Raw genomic sequence first — 15452 nt, 5'->3', positions numbered from 1 at the left:
TAATGTACTATAGTCATTAAATAAGATCCATTGAAGTAATATAAGTATAAAGCGATAGAGCCACAAGACATTATTAAATAAAATATATATAGTAAAAATGTATAAGTATAGTGTATGCTTATAACCATTAAATAATATTATATAATGGAATATATGCAAGTAAAACGTGTTATAAAAAATACCTTATTAAAATAAATATATGCAGGATTAATCTCTTGTAGTCATTTAACAATATACCTTTTAGGAATATAAACATACATTGTTTATAAATTAAACAGTCTGTGTAATACATATGCTTATAGGTAGATTCCTAGCTCTGACTCATTTGTCCTTATTAAAGGGCGGGTATAACTGGCTTCATATTCATACATAAAAGAAATAACAGTGCTAGTTCCCGGCTATAAACATAGCATGTTATTCTAATAATTAAACTGAATAAACTATGTATTCTTGTAAGTAGAAAGCCGCAATATACTGCTAACTCATTTGAAATAGTCATACAAGCATTATTAAATTATCATACTAAATATACTATTTATTTATACAAAATATACTTAGTACTATCTATACTACTCTTTCCCTCATGACATATCCATAGCATGTATGTGGTGTTCTAGTATGGCGGCGTTTGTTTTAAGCAGATTCGGGGTGGAGTTTTTTAAACATAGCTAGTATTGCGGAATTTGTTTTAAGCATACTCGGGGTGAGTTTTTTTAAACATAACTAGTATGGCAGCATTTTTTTAAAGCATAGCTAGTACTTTATGCTTATTTTACTTGACTTAATGGAAGGGAAATTATTAGTCTTTGAACATGAACTTTTACAAATTTTTAACTAACACAATAAATACATTGTTATGCTTTTTTATATATATAATATGATGTGGCGAATTATAATTGTGCATTGTGTGCGTGGAGTCTCAGCGGATTACACCTAGATGACGCTCTCTGTGCACAGGTTTTGAGGTTATGGCACTCTGGTGGTGGTTGTTGGCATTAAAGATGTCGGCGTGAGTATGTGGTGCTCCCTGGGAGCTGTATTTAGACATAGCTAGTATGGTGGCATTTTTTTAAGCATACTTGGGGTGGGGGTTTAAACATATAAGGTTGGTGGCATATGTTTTAAGCATACTCAGAGTGGGGTTTTTTAAACATGGCTAGTATGGCGGTGTTTGTTTTAAGCATACACATGGTGGGGGGTATTTAGACATAGCTATAATTGCAGCATTTGTTTTAAGCTTACTAGGGGTGGGGGATTTTTAGGCATAGCTAGTATGATGTCATTTGTTTTAAGAATACTTTATCTTTTGAGATTTAGACATAGCAGTATGGCGGTATTTGTTTTAAGCATACTCAGAGTGTTTTTTTGAGAATGTAACAATATATTCCTTATTTATTACTCTACTCCTCAACTGATCTCGTGGTCTGGTTGGTAAGGTGTCTGCTTTCTAACCTCGACGTTCTTGTGTCCACCGGATCAAACCCCAGCAGCCATTTTTTTTGTACACAACTCCTGCCTTCGAAGTGATGGTGGCGCGCTCTGGCAACCAAAGGTAGAACTAAGGTGACAGATGTCAACAAGAATGGTGGCTTAAAGCAGACGTTGTTTGGTTGTCAAGGTTACGTAATCAATGTGTACACTGTCCCAGGCCGACAAGATGGCGGCCCCCAGGAAACGACGACTCCTGGGGCCGCCATCTCTGCATATGCGTGTTTACATTTGTCCCAGAACCAGCTCGTGCCTCCTACTCACTCCCAGTGACACATCACTTTAGACATCAGCGAGCGGGCAAACAGCAGTGTCATTGAGATTAATTGAGGGGAAGGTCAGACTCGCTGGTATATCAGGAGAGAGCGCGGCTAGACGTGACTCGAGCGCGAAGCCACACGAGGACAAGATGGAGCGCTGGTCGGGTCGCGTGGCGGTGGTGACTGGCGCCAGCTCGGGTATCGGCTACGCCGTGGCCCGGGAGCTGGTGAAGAAGGGGCTGAAGGTGGTGGGGCTGGCTCGCCGGGCCGACAGGATAGAGGTAAGCACTCACCACAAACCGCTCCCCTGCAGCTGGCTGCGGTGACGGAAACCACCCGAAGCAGATTCAGCCTAGAATGTTACGTCGTCGGTGTCTTTCCATGGTACGGAGCATTTAAAGTAATGGTGCAGTGACAGGATAGAGGTCGGTTTTAGTTTACTATTTTACAACATTACTGGTCTAGAAATGTGAGATGGCTCGACTACATTGCCGACCCTATTTTGCAATTTAAACCTGTGGTGTTTTTGTATGTATATTTATTTAATGAACTGTGGAGGGGGTATTGGCATGTGTGAGTCACTAATGTAGTTTTTAACACATTTTTTTATTCTCTTCCATGCAATGTTACTTCTTACAGTTAATTTTGCAATTCCACTTGGGCCCGACTCTGCACTAAATGTGTAACTGTGCAGAGCTTAATACTACCGGAAGTGTATACAGCCATTTTTCAGGAAGGTTTATTCGGGATTTTCTACATTACATATGCAAATTAATTATTTACATAATTAATATCTGTTTATACCATAGAATTAATAATTTTAAGTAATCGGCATGGTGGGACTTAGTAAAACATTTTTTTTTACCTCGCCATCACCTTATTGTAAGGGCCTTAAAATTTTATAAATGGTGCTTGACCGCTTATGATGGTGGTTAGTAAGTACAAATTAACATCTCTGGCATTAAACAAGGTATTTTACATAAAACACGAGAGCACTTAAAACTGTATCCACAATGCAAACACCACACATCAGCCAATTTTTGGATGCCTAACCACATGATGTACACCACAGGCTTCAAAAAAAAATATCCCCTAGTTACCATTAATCATGCAGCTGTGGCAACCACTGGTTTATACAGGAAAGTGAGTCACCATGTATTATATTTGAAAATTAAACTCTTGGCCACTGTTTCAAAATGTCGAAATATGAAATTTTTACTTACTTAAAAGAAGTAATTTCGAAGAAATAAGCTGATAAATTTTAAAAAGCAAAGTGTGTGTGGAGCCCAAGCACGACTGAAGTGAAAATTCTTGCTTATTGGGTATAGATAGAGATAAATTATTAGTGTTTTTATTGAACAAGAGATAATAATTGAGAATATTACGGATGTGGGTATTATCTCAGATTAAAAAAAAATGCCTTTCACCATGCCCTGTACTCTCACAGCCGTTCACCTGCACTTTTTGACGCCTCTTTTGGCAATTCATTCCCACGTAGCCTTTATAATACATCTTATATGCTTCTGCGGTTTTATTATTTTTAGGCTTGATGTTAAATCACGATCTCGAGCTGAATAAAGAGAAGGAAAAAAAAAACATTCCAATACAACATAAATAACACTGACCGATTTATTTTGTTATTTAAAACCACAATGTTCAAATACCAAAAACAAATTATACTTATATCTAATGTTAATGTCTTAATTCTGTATGACTTTTTTAAATTTTCAATCAACCCATTCACATAAAAAAATGAATGATACTTATAAAGTTAATTGCATAAATCAAGACCTCTTTTCCACACTAATAAATAAATTGTACTTCTTTGAATAAAATAAAATAAATATGGTAGCGTCAATCGTTAGATTTTGCGCAAACTGAGTAGTACACAATCACAAGCAGCATTAGGAGAAACCCGTAGCGTCACTGTTGCGTCATTTCTACCTCTCCCTTGCTGGCACCCCTTCCAGCCGTTACAACTAGCTATAGCATGCCATGCTACGTACCTACCCTTATGCTTTTCCATCATTCCATTCGACCGCTAGCTCATGCGTTGGAATGGCATCGCCGCTGACGTACTCTCCTCCTCTACCGGTTCCCCTACCACATACCTAACTATTCCCCTCGAGCAAATGGAATTTTCGTAACGCTCCGAATTTGTAGCCCCCTCAGCAAAGAAGTTACTCTTCAAAAAAAAACTATTTGATAAAGGTGTAAAATGTAGGTTAAAAGGGGAACGGGTGGGTTCACCTGTCTATTGGACCTGCCAGACTCGTCGTAACGTAGATTGTAACTACCCTTTGGTCCAACATGTCAAATTCACTGTATGTTCCAGGAACTAGCTGCAAGCCTGAAGGATTCGCCAGGGAAGCTGTACGCGGTGAAGACTGATCTCACCAAAGAGGAGGACATCCTGTCTGCCTTCAAGTGGGTGAAGGAGAACTTGGGAGGGGTAGACGTGCTGGTCAACAACGCTGGAGTCGGGAAATTGGATAACCTGTATGGTGAGACTCACAAGTGTGCTTTACATTTTTGCGCTCCCAAAACTTGATGCTGTGCTGTCTAATGAACATCGCAACCAAATGATCTACCTATGAGTAATCTACACTTTGTTTTTTTTATAGATGGAAGTGTAGCTGATTGGAAACAAATGATCGATGTGAACGTGCTTGCACTCAGCATCTGTACTAAAGAGGCCATCCGGTCTATGAAGGAGAGGGGCGTGGACGATGGACATATCATACACATAAATAGGTACCATCAGTTTTCATATAAAATGTTTAACACCAAATAAAATAATTTATTGTTTTAGCTTATTCCATCTAGTTATCCCCTATTTTGTCAATCTACTTTAGTTTTGTTTTTGCATTTCCTATTAGTTTTAAACTGAAAATTATTGACTTTATAATATTAATAAAACAGAATTAAGTAACTATATGGGCTATTAAAACGTGCAGAGTAGTCAACATTTATAAATATTTCATATTCAATCCTAGAATTGGTAGTATCAGAATGAGTAAAGTCAGAGAATAAAACGTTTCACGACTTGAGGGATTATTCTGTGAGCTATGAAACGTTAAAGGAACGATGATGAAATTAACAGTCTTTAACTTTTGGAAATTGTTTTATTTAGTTCGTCCAATATTAGGGGCTTGTAAAACAAACGCTGTTGTAACATTCATAGATCGGATTTGACTTTATTTAGTACTTTTATTCCTCTAGTTCGACCTTATTTGTTTTCATGAGCATCGTTGAGAATCTAAAATGTTGTGTTACTTATACAACAGTTATTTTGGAACTTTAAGATTGTTTTTTTTTTTTTTTCGGGGAATAATATTTTCTAGTTTTAAAAGTAACTTGTATGCTATTCCGGGGCGTACTTATTTTTCACCTATGTCGAATGTTAGTGAAGTCTTTCGCACTGATTACTTAGAAGAGATTGAGTCCAAAATCAAAACAAAATTAAATTTTCATAGCTCTAGGTAATAATATGTACTGAAAAAATTATCATAATTATTATTTATGATGCTCGCAGGCTTTCGCGGCCATTGTCTGAAGTAGCTTGACTTCTGGGTTGAAGCCATGTCCTTGGCAAATAATTCACCAACGTTTCGGTCGACATTGCAGTCACCATCATCAGGGAGCAATTACCTACTGGTAGGTAACTGCTCTCTGATGATGGTGACTGCAATGTCGACCGAAATGTTGTTGAATTATTTTCCAGGGACATGGCTACAACCCAGAAGCCAAGCTGCTGCTTTATTATTTATGTTTTATGTGAGTTAATATTTTACAGCAATAATTCTATCATTTGTCGATCAGAATATTATATGGTTATTAGTTCAATTTTGTTAAAACCTTTATTTTTTCAGTGTGGCAGGACACTATTATTCTTCCTTGCCTGGGATTGGCATGTACTCAGCCACCAAGCACGCAGTTACAGTGCTCACTGAATCGCTGAGGAGGGAGCTGACCAAACTCAACTCCAAAATCAAGATTACAGTGAGTTTTATATAATTTTAGAGTCTTTTTTATTTATATATTAGTATTATGTGTGTATGATATTATTAATATATTAGGACACTTCGTTGCACATTTTTTTGTAGGTTTTACAAGACAGTTTATGAAATTAGTTATTGGGCAAGTGTTTAGCAAACAATGTCACCGAATGAACACTTGTTACACACCCGTACCTGGTAGGTGCCCTTTTATGGGTTCACCAGACGTAACCTCCCGTGACGCATGGATGCAGGTGTGACCTACGCGACCACAGTTGGACTTTATGCCAAGGCCCCGTCAGACGCCCTAATGCGGGCCTGAGAACCTTCATTCAGACGGTTCCTCGACTGGCGGGAGTGCTATCCCCACCTCGCACGCTGTATCGATGAAGACATCCAGAGGGTATCATCCGCCCACACGGGTTGGGGGAGGGTCCTTTAGGGCAGAGGAAAACTCCCCAGGTGGGGTTGCCACCCAAGAAACCAGCCGCTGTTCCGATCTGGAGCCAGACAACCAAACCCCCAGCTTGGAATCCTGCATCTCCGACTCAGGGGCGCAACAACTAAATTTCCAAAAGGGGGCCGGGGGGGGGGCAATATACCTTTATTATAAAGAATCATCGATCCCCCCCCCCTCTATTGAAGCGGGGGACCGGGGGTCCTACCCCGGGAAAATTTGTATTTCAAGGTGGAAAATGGTGCTATTTAGGCAGTTATATTATCTAAAAATAGATTACACAGCACTTTCTTTGCCCCGTTTGCCCCCACTTCAAGGTTTCAGAGGGGTGGGGGGGCAAAATACCCTCCCCCCCAGTTGTTGCGCCCCTGATCTCCGTGGATCACCTCGTCGTACTCCCAACTCTCACGGTAACACTGCTAGCTCTCCCAGGCCTTGTGTGTCAGACTGTGCCGCACGGATGCCCGTGACATAACCAGATCTCAGTATTCCACTGGCCCTCACGCACAAACGCAAACTTCATCGGGCAGGTATCTTGTATAGAGCCTTCTTTTTTTTCTCGTAGAGAGAACGATTAATAAACTCCGCAAAAGGTAATGGGAAACAGAATTTAAAATTTATTTCAAGTGTTAGTTACTCTTATCACTGGCAGAGAATGGAACTAGGGACGAAAATCTATTGAGTCAATCATTACATTAATAGGTGATTTTTGATTTTTTTTTTCCCCTTCTGAATTTGTAGGTCAGTAATTTCAGATTTTAAATTGACGGCGAAAATGGATGATAGAAGCTTGCTGGAGGCTGGTAGACTAAAAATTGAAGCCTCTTTTAGGATTTTTCATCATATTTAATGAAATAAATATTTTTTTGTAAACTTTAATTTTCTTTCATCGAGCAAGGATCAAGCCGAGCACTGTAATCGATCGAATCAATCAGTAAATTATTGAGTCTTTTTTGACGATTTTTAGAATTTTTACCGAATTTCTACCTAAATACATAATTAAATATTTTCAAAATGGCCGTCAAGATGGTGGACGCCATGATAATTATTACTGCTGCAATCTAGAAGGTAAAAATTAAATCAATGTGGTGGCAGCGTCATTGAACACACAAAAACAAGATGGTGGATCCAATATGGCTGCCATGATGTCACACTGCCTGATGTAATATTTGCCTTGGCGTTAGTGGTGGGAGGTCTGTCGGCCAGTGGCATCCATGGAGGAAGGATCCATATATTTTTTTTTGACCTCACCAGATTTGAACCAAATACTCTGTGATGTTAGTATGTTTTTATTTAAAAAAATGAAAAGTCTTATAATTTTTTTTTACAAATTTTAAATTTTCCCGAATTTTTAGCTCAATAATTACAGTTATTCAAGATGGCTAAATTATATCACTATTGAAATTGTCAAATGTTTCTAGATTCGAGGATGGCGGGTGTAAAGTAATCAGGATTTTTTATCAAAATATTATTTAAATTGTAATTAAGTATTTTTTTATTTCTATACGTAAATACATGTTTACTCTCGCTGGTAATCGAATCGAGGACTAAAACCAATAAAGTAACAAAACATTTGAAGTAAACAATTTTTTTTTGAACAAAAAATAAATAAATAAAGTTGATTATTAATGTCAAGGTCACGACCTCGGGGGCTTAGGGCGGCTTGTCGATGGGGAATTTAAGCCGTTTTGAGACATTTTCGTTCCTTTGATGGCAAAGATCTTTTGAAGCACTTAGAATTTTGAATTTTTAAAATTTTTGGGGAATAAAATGGGGAAATTTTCCCTCAAAACGGGAATTTTCCCTTCAATATATATATATATATATATTTTTTTTTTTAAGGAATTTTAAAGATTTTGGGTCAATTTTTGAGGAATTTTGTGGAAATTTGACATCAGATGGCGATCGGCTCCCGGCTCCACTACCAGGAACCAGTTTCAGTAGCGGCTATTATATACTACTGGTGTGTTTTCAGAGTAAGCTTTAGGCATGAAAAATCCGATACAGATTTTTGAAAGCTTTCTATCATAATTTCTCCGCCGTATAATGTTACGGTTACCGCTCGGATCTCGTGGCGGGTTTGTGCGTGACGTAAAAGACTGCGCGCAATCACAGGGTCTTGCGCTTAGAGGCGACGCCGCGCTAGAAGCACCAGCGAGCCTCGCACTTATCATCCCTCGTCACTAGACAGATACTCCACTGAAGTTAGCACTGGGCGGCGATGACAGTCACGCAGCAAATACATGCGACGATAATGTCGATTGAGGTATCTTTGCCACGGTCCCCACAGCAAGGTACCATTCCGACGCTTGTTTGTGGAGTTCTGTAGGTGAAACCTTGTTGGAAACTGAAATCCGGGATGGATGGGCAAGTACTATACACCCGTGCCTCGTGGTTCCTGGAACGCGATTCCACATTATATTCACAATGCCACCTCTCTCCGTAACAAGCTATTGTAAAAAAAAAATTTCGAAGCAGTCATGAGGACTGCCGACAGAAGTGAAAACTTAAAACTATAAACAAACAGTTATAATTTTAAATTGTCTTTTTTCTGTCATCTGAAGACATCTTTAACGTTTTACACAGAATCGAAGATCTAAAAAAAATATTACAGATAGATATTTAGAGAGATTAACAATATAATGTACACAACATTTTTTCCTAAACTTTAAATGATAGAATTAATAATAAAAATAGAATAGAAAGTAATAGAAGTAACTACTATTAATTTTAATAATATAATCAAGAAAATACAAATATAAATTGAAATAAGAAATACTAACATTGTGTAACAAAAGAAAATATTTTTTTGATAAAAATCAGAGATTTTTTTCGGAAATTTTACAAAAAAATATTATCAAAAAAACAAATTGGTTTTATCACGTTAGTAAAATAACTCCTAAATTACTATAAAAACGCATTACATAGTAATTGTAGGTATTAAAAAAATATGTAATAATGATGTTCTTAATTTCTAGGTTATATTGCTACAACGATTCCGTTTTCTTCGTTATTCAAACTACATATCTACGAGTATATTAATATATTTTATACTCACTTTTTACTGCACAGTAATCGTATACTTAAGATTTAAAATAAAAATTGAACCAAAACACAATTTCAACAGACATAGTGTTATCGTTAAAAAGTCACGTGACCATGTCGATGACGACTTACATAAATTTACTCCCTATCCAAACCTTCCTGTAGAAGTTTTCACTTCAAATATGTTACCGCGATAAGATGGCAAGGGCCACTGAGATGTTTGTGCCAAACTGTTATAGATATTAGTCTGGTGTAGGAGGGGGCAGGTACATTGAAAATGTTGACTCGTGTTTGGCAGAGTATCAGTCCTGGAGGAGTGAGTAGCACTAGTCCCGTGTAGGAGGGGGCAGGTACATTGAAAATGTTGACTCGTGTTTGGCAGAGTATCAGTCCTGGAGGAGTGAGTAGCACTAGTCCCGTGTAGGAGGGGGCAGGTACATTGAAAATGTTGACTCGTGTTTGGCAGAGTATCAGTCCTAGAGGAGTGAGTAGCACTAGTCCCGTGTAGGAGGGGGCAGGTACATTGAAAATGTTGACTCGTGTTTGGCAGAGTATCAGTCCTGGAGGAGTGAGTAGCACTAGTCCCGTGTAGGAGGGGGCAGGTACATTGAAAATGTTGACTCGTGTTTGGCAGAGTATCAGTCCTGGAGGAGTGAGTAGCACTAGTCCCGTGTAGGAGGGGGCAGGTACATTGAAAATGTTGACTCGTGTTTGGCAGAGTATCAGTCCTAGAGGAGTGAGTAGCACTAGTCCCGTGTAGGAGGGGGCAGGTACATTGAAAATGTTGACTCGTGTTTGGCAGAGTATCAGTCCTGGAGGAGTGAGTAGCACTAGTCCCGTGTAGGAGGGGGCAGGTACATTGAAAATGTTGACTCGTGTTTGGCAGAGTATCAGTCCTGGAGGAGTGAGTAGACGCTAGTCCAGTGTAGAAGGGGGCAGGTACATTGAAAATGTTGACTCGTGTTTGGCAGAGTATCAGTCCTGGAGGAGTGAGTAGACGCTAGTCCAGTGTAGAAGGGGGCAGGTACGTTGAAAATGTTGACTCGTGTTTGGCAGAGTATCAGTCCTGGAGGAGTGAGTAGCACTAGTCCCGTGTAGAAGGGGGCAGGTACGTTGAAAATGTTGACTCGTGTTTGGCAGAGTATCAGTCCTAGAGGAGTGAGTAGCACTAGTCCCGTGTAGGAGGGGGCAGGTACATTGAAAATGTTGACTCGTGTTTGGCAGAGTATCAGTCCTGGAGGAGTGAGTAGCACTAGTCCCGTGTAGGAGGGGGCAGGTACATTGAAAATGTTGACTCGTGTTTGGCAGAGTATCAGTCCTAGAGGAGTGAGTAGCACTAGTCCCGTGTAGGAGGGGGCAGGTACATTGAAAATGTTGACTCGTGTTTGGCAGAGTATCAGTCCTGGAGGAGTGAGTAGCACTAGTCCCGTGTAGGAGGGGGCAGGTACATTGAAAATGTTGACTCGTGTTTGGCAGAGTATCAGTCCTGGAGGAGTGAGTAGACGCTAGTCCAGTGTAGAAGGGGGCAGGTACGTTGAAAATGTTGACTCGTGTTTGGCAGAGTATCAGTCCTGGAGGAGTGAGTAGACGCTAGTCCAGTGTAGAAGGGGGCAGGTACGTTGAAAATGTTGACTCGTGTTTGGCAGAGTATCAGTCCTGGAGGAGTGAGTAGCACTAGTCCCGTGTAGGAGGGGGCAGGTACATTGAAAATGTTGACTCGTGTTTGGCAGAGTATCAGTCCTAGAGGAGTGAGTAGCACTAGTCCCGTGTAGGAGGGGGCAGGTACATTGAAAATGTTGACTCGTGTTTGGCAGAGTATCAGTCCTGGAGGAGTGAGTAGCACTAGTCCCGTGTAGGAGGGGGCAGGTACATTAAAAATGTTGACTCGTGTTTGGCAGAGTATCAGTCCTAGAGGAGTGAGTAGCACTAGTCCCGTGTAGGAGGGGGCAGGTACATTGAAAATGTTGACTCGTGTTTGGCAGAGTATCAGTCCTGGAGGAGTGAGTAGCACTAGTCCCGTGTAGGAGGGGGCAGGTACATTGAAAATGTTGACTCGTGTTTGGCAGAGTATCAGTCCTGGAGGAGTGAGTAGACGCTAGTCCAGTGTAGAAGGGGGCAGGTACGTTGAAAATGTTGACTCGTGTTTGGCAGAGTATCAGTCCTGGAGGAGTGAGTAGACGCTAGTCCAGTGTAGAAGGGGGCAGGTACGTTGAAAATGTTGACTCGTGTTTGGCAGAGTATCAGTCCTGGAGGAGTGAGTAGCACTAGTCCCGTGTAGGAGGGGGCAGGTACATTGAAAATGTTGACTCGTGTTTGGCAGAGTATCAGTCCTAGAGGAGTGAGTAGCACTAGTCCCGTGTAGGAGGGGGCAGGTACATTGAAAATGTTGACTCGTGTTTGGCAGAGTATCAGTCCTGGAGGAGTGAGTAGCACTAGTCCCGTGTAGGAGGGGGCAGGTACATTGAAAATGTTGACTCGTGTTTGGCAGAGTATCAGTCCTAGAGGAGTGAGTAGCACTAGTCCCGTGTAGGAGGGGGCAGGTACATTGAAAATGTTGACTCGTGTTTGGCAGAGTATCAGTCCTGGAGGAGTGAGTAGCACTAGTCCCGTGTAGGAGGGGGCAGGTACATTGAAAATGTTGACTCGTGTTTGGCAGAGTATCAGTCCTGGAGGAGTGAGTAGACGCTAGTCCAGTGTAGAAGGGGGCAGGTACGTTGAAAATGTTGACTCGTGTTTGGCAGAGTATCAGTCCTGGAGGAGTGAGTAGACGCTAGTCCAGTGTAGAAGGGGGCAGGTACGTTGGAAATGTTGACTCGTGTTTGGCAGAATATCAGCCCTGGAGGAGTGAGTAGACACTAGTTCCGTGTAGGAGGGGGCAGTTACGTTGGAAATGTTGACTCGTGTTTGGCAGAGTATCAGCCCTGGAGGAGTGAGGACCGAGATGGTGGCTAGAGCCAACATACCGGAGGAAGTCCTCAAGACCATGTCCCTCCTGGAGCCGGAAGACTTGGCGGAGGCTGTTGTCTACACTCTGTCGACTCCACCTCGTGTACAGGTATAGCTCATTACTTACTAGTGTCCGAACTCTGCGTGTGCATTACGAATCAGTCTCGGCTAACCTTTTTGGTATTTTCATCTCTTTGATATTACCATTAACTGAAGGGATTCTTTACATTTATTCAGGTGGGTCTATCGCATTTGTTTTCCTGTCACATATTTTCTCACCTGATATGCATTAAATGAAATTTTTGAGCATTCCATATCAGGCACAGTCATATCTTGCTTAACCAATTTCTTAATAATTAATGCTAACGTTGTTAATGGGTATTGTCTTGTTTCAGGTTCACGAGATAACGATTCGTCCAGTTGGAGAAAAGTTTTGAATTTCAGCAGGCCACTCCATTTTCATATGAAGACGATAAAAATGTCCGATTTCTTCTAGGAGTGGCTGGATCAACAAAACATACTTCATAAGTTTTCTTATAAATTTTGTGATATGTGTTGTTTTTGAAGAAATTTTATAAAAAATATTAGATAAAGGTTGTGTAAATAATGTTTATTGTATATATTATAGAAATAGTAAATTAAATTTTAAACAATGTTGTACAGATATTGCATTATAATATAAGTCCCTAGTAGCCTACCATATTTTTATAAATAAAACTTTTTATTGCCTTAGCATCAATTTCAAGAAAGTCTCGTATCATAACACCTACGTTTGTAAAAACAAATGAGTGTTTGTCTCTCTGATTAATTATATATAATATAATCTCAATTAAATATATATAATGTACAATTATATATATTCAACGCTCTGACTGTCGTCCGCATAGTGTGGAAACGGAGACTGTGGTTATCAGCTGTGGATAATTGAGCTTATCGTCACGTCTGTGCGGTGTGAGATAAGTAAGTTCACTCAAGTTTAGTCGGCCCATTGCCAGCAAGTTTCGCTGGTATCTGCCAGCAGAGGAAAAGCGTACGTGTGTGAAGTTGGCGACCACACATTGGAATTTCAAGGTCAATATTTGTCAAAAATCAGTGCTCGATTCGTACCGTAGAAAACAGAATTTGTCCTGCATTACGTAAAAAGTTATAGCATATAGTAAGTTGGTCGCCAACTTGACGTCAAGTTGGCGACGAACTTACTATATGCTATAACTTTTTACGTAATGCAGCACACATTTTGTTTCCTACGGCACAAATTAGCACGAATCGAGCACTGATTTTTGACAAATTTTGACCTTGAAATTCCAATGTGTGGTCGCCAACTTGACACACGTGAAAAGCGTCAAACAAATCATTTTAGGTTCCACGTACGTTTTGAAGTCGTGAATAGTATTCTATCACACTAAGAATCTATTGTTTCGTCAGCAATTAACAACCCCGGTTTAAACCAGCGACAATACTCACATGCATATGCAAAAGTCTCAAATCCACGTCACAACACTTCCAAATTTGAAACGGCCGACTTTAACGTGATATTGATGCATAACTGCGTAACGCTGTGTCCACTCGCAAAAGCTATTTGAAATTTGCAAATTTACTTGCATTTCAGCATGAATACCTTTAAGCAGGTTCTTCCTCAGGAGAAAGACGACTGCAGTGGAATGTAAACTCAATATTAAATAATAAAATATCATTCCGTAGCTAATGGATGTTGGGACGCATCAGTGGATGCTAGTGTCGTATCTCTAGAAATCTCTATTTTAGTGAACATGTGTAGGGATGCATCAGCATCAGCATTCCTTGTGAGAAGTCACGAGTCACAATCTAGTTGCGTGCGCTCACTACACACGACCATTTGGGAAGGGGAGGAGGGGGGATGGTGGTGCTAAAAATTAAAAAAATAAATCAGAAGCCTTACTTTATCACGTGCAGCTGAAGTTCTTGCAGCGAGACAGCCTGCTTCAGAGGCAAGACATTAAGAGTGTAGGGCACATCGGGCCCTCAGCAACGAGACCGTTTGAATATCGAGTTATTCATCTACAATGTGCAGAGAAAAAAATTTTCAACACGGCATCTGAAGCCCAAACTCAGAAAGTGCGTGTATTAGTCTGCAGTTGGTTGCCCGAGGGTGCCAACACAACTCGATATTCAAACGGTCTCGATGCTGAGGGCCCGATGTGCCCTACACACTCGAACTGCCTGGCCTCTGGAGCATATATATATATATATATATATATATATATATATATATACTATAATTAAATCATTTTTATTGAATTATCACTATTTTGTATGGATACAAAGAAGGAGTGAAATGAAATCTACAATTTAATTGATAAATTTACTTTTATTTGCACTCATTAATTCAAATATGTTTATTACTTTAACGAAGAGATTATTTCAACTATAACTTTTATACATGTTTGCTATTTAACTTCTTCCAATCTGTGTTATTCTGTTAAGGATAGGACGATGATAGGAAAAGTAGAAAACGAATGGGAGTGTTTCAAGTTTAATGTGCCTCGAAATAGTCAAATCGATGGTTGTTCCAATCGAGTGGAAGAGAGATAGATGCGGGACACAGCGTAACGGGACAATGTGCGTTACGGGACACTTTTTAGTGCGTGCAGCCGGCGTTTATAGATTTATTAGACGTTGTCACGTCAAAAACTAAGTTTATTTGTATGATAGGTCCGGGTTAGGGAGGGACCTAGGTGCGTCTCAGGCCGAAGCCTATACGCCTAGTCATGCTGGGATTAGCCCTGCAGGGAGAGGGTCGCATGCATCGTGTGCTAGGAGGGGATTGGCCAGCCATGGCAGCGATTGATGCCATGACTAACTCCCCTCACTCTTAAATCTAGACTATAACTAGAGATAGGTTGGGCCCAGGTAAAACCTGCATAGACACAGGGAAAACACCTGGGCACATTCATGCGGGATGCAAATCGGCATGCATCACGTGTAGGAGTTTACAGGAGACAGAGGATGGTCTGGATGAAGTGTTGGACAGAGTAGAAAAGAGTCTACCATGCGGGGGGGTTGGGCACTTGGACTCGTGGTCCGCTTTGAATTTTATTTTGTATCTGGAATATTTGACCAGGGACGCAAGCGCCCCTGGTGGTGAGTGGTTACACTGACCACTCACTCCGCCGCCAGTCAGCACCTAAAAAACTAAGACAGAAAAAAAAAGATAATTGACTTACAAACTAGGCATTTCATTACGAAATATGCAAACACCCAACTCAGGGATGGACGTGC

General features: G+C 40.4%; 1 protein-coding gene across 1 annotated transcript; it reads left to right on the top strand.

Moving 5' to 3' along the window:
* Positions 1 to 1634: 1634 nt before the first annotated feature.
* On the top strand, positions 1635 to 12856 carry LOC134538176 (farnesol dehydrogenase-like). Its single transcript, XM_063379238.1, has 6 exons — positions 1635 to 2029; positions 4084 to 4252; positions 4373 to 4502; positions 5621 to 5750; positions 12160 to 12303; positions 12590 to 12856. Exons 1-6 carry the CDS (start codon positions 1898 to 1900, stop codon positions 12629 to 12631), a joined length of 747 nt encoding a protein of 248 aa, XP_063235308.1. The 5' UTR covers positions 1635 to 1897; the 3' UTR covers positions 12632 to 12856.
* Positions 12857 to 15452: the final 2596 nt, after the last annotated feature.

This window comes from Bacillus rossius, chromosome 13 (assembly GCF_032445375.1).
Source record: "Bacillus rossius redtenbacheri isolate Brsri chromosome 13, Brsri_v3, whole genome shotgun sequence".
Classification (NCBI taxonomy): domain Eukaryota; kingdom Metazoa; phylum Arthropoda; class Insecta; order Phasmatodea; family Bacillidae; genus Bacillus; species Bacillus rossius.
Note: the sequence above shows the minus strand (reverse complement) of the source record. Positions and strands in the feature narration are given on the sequence as shown.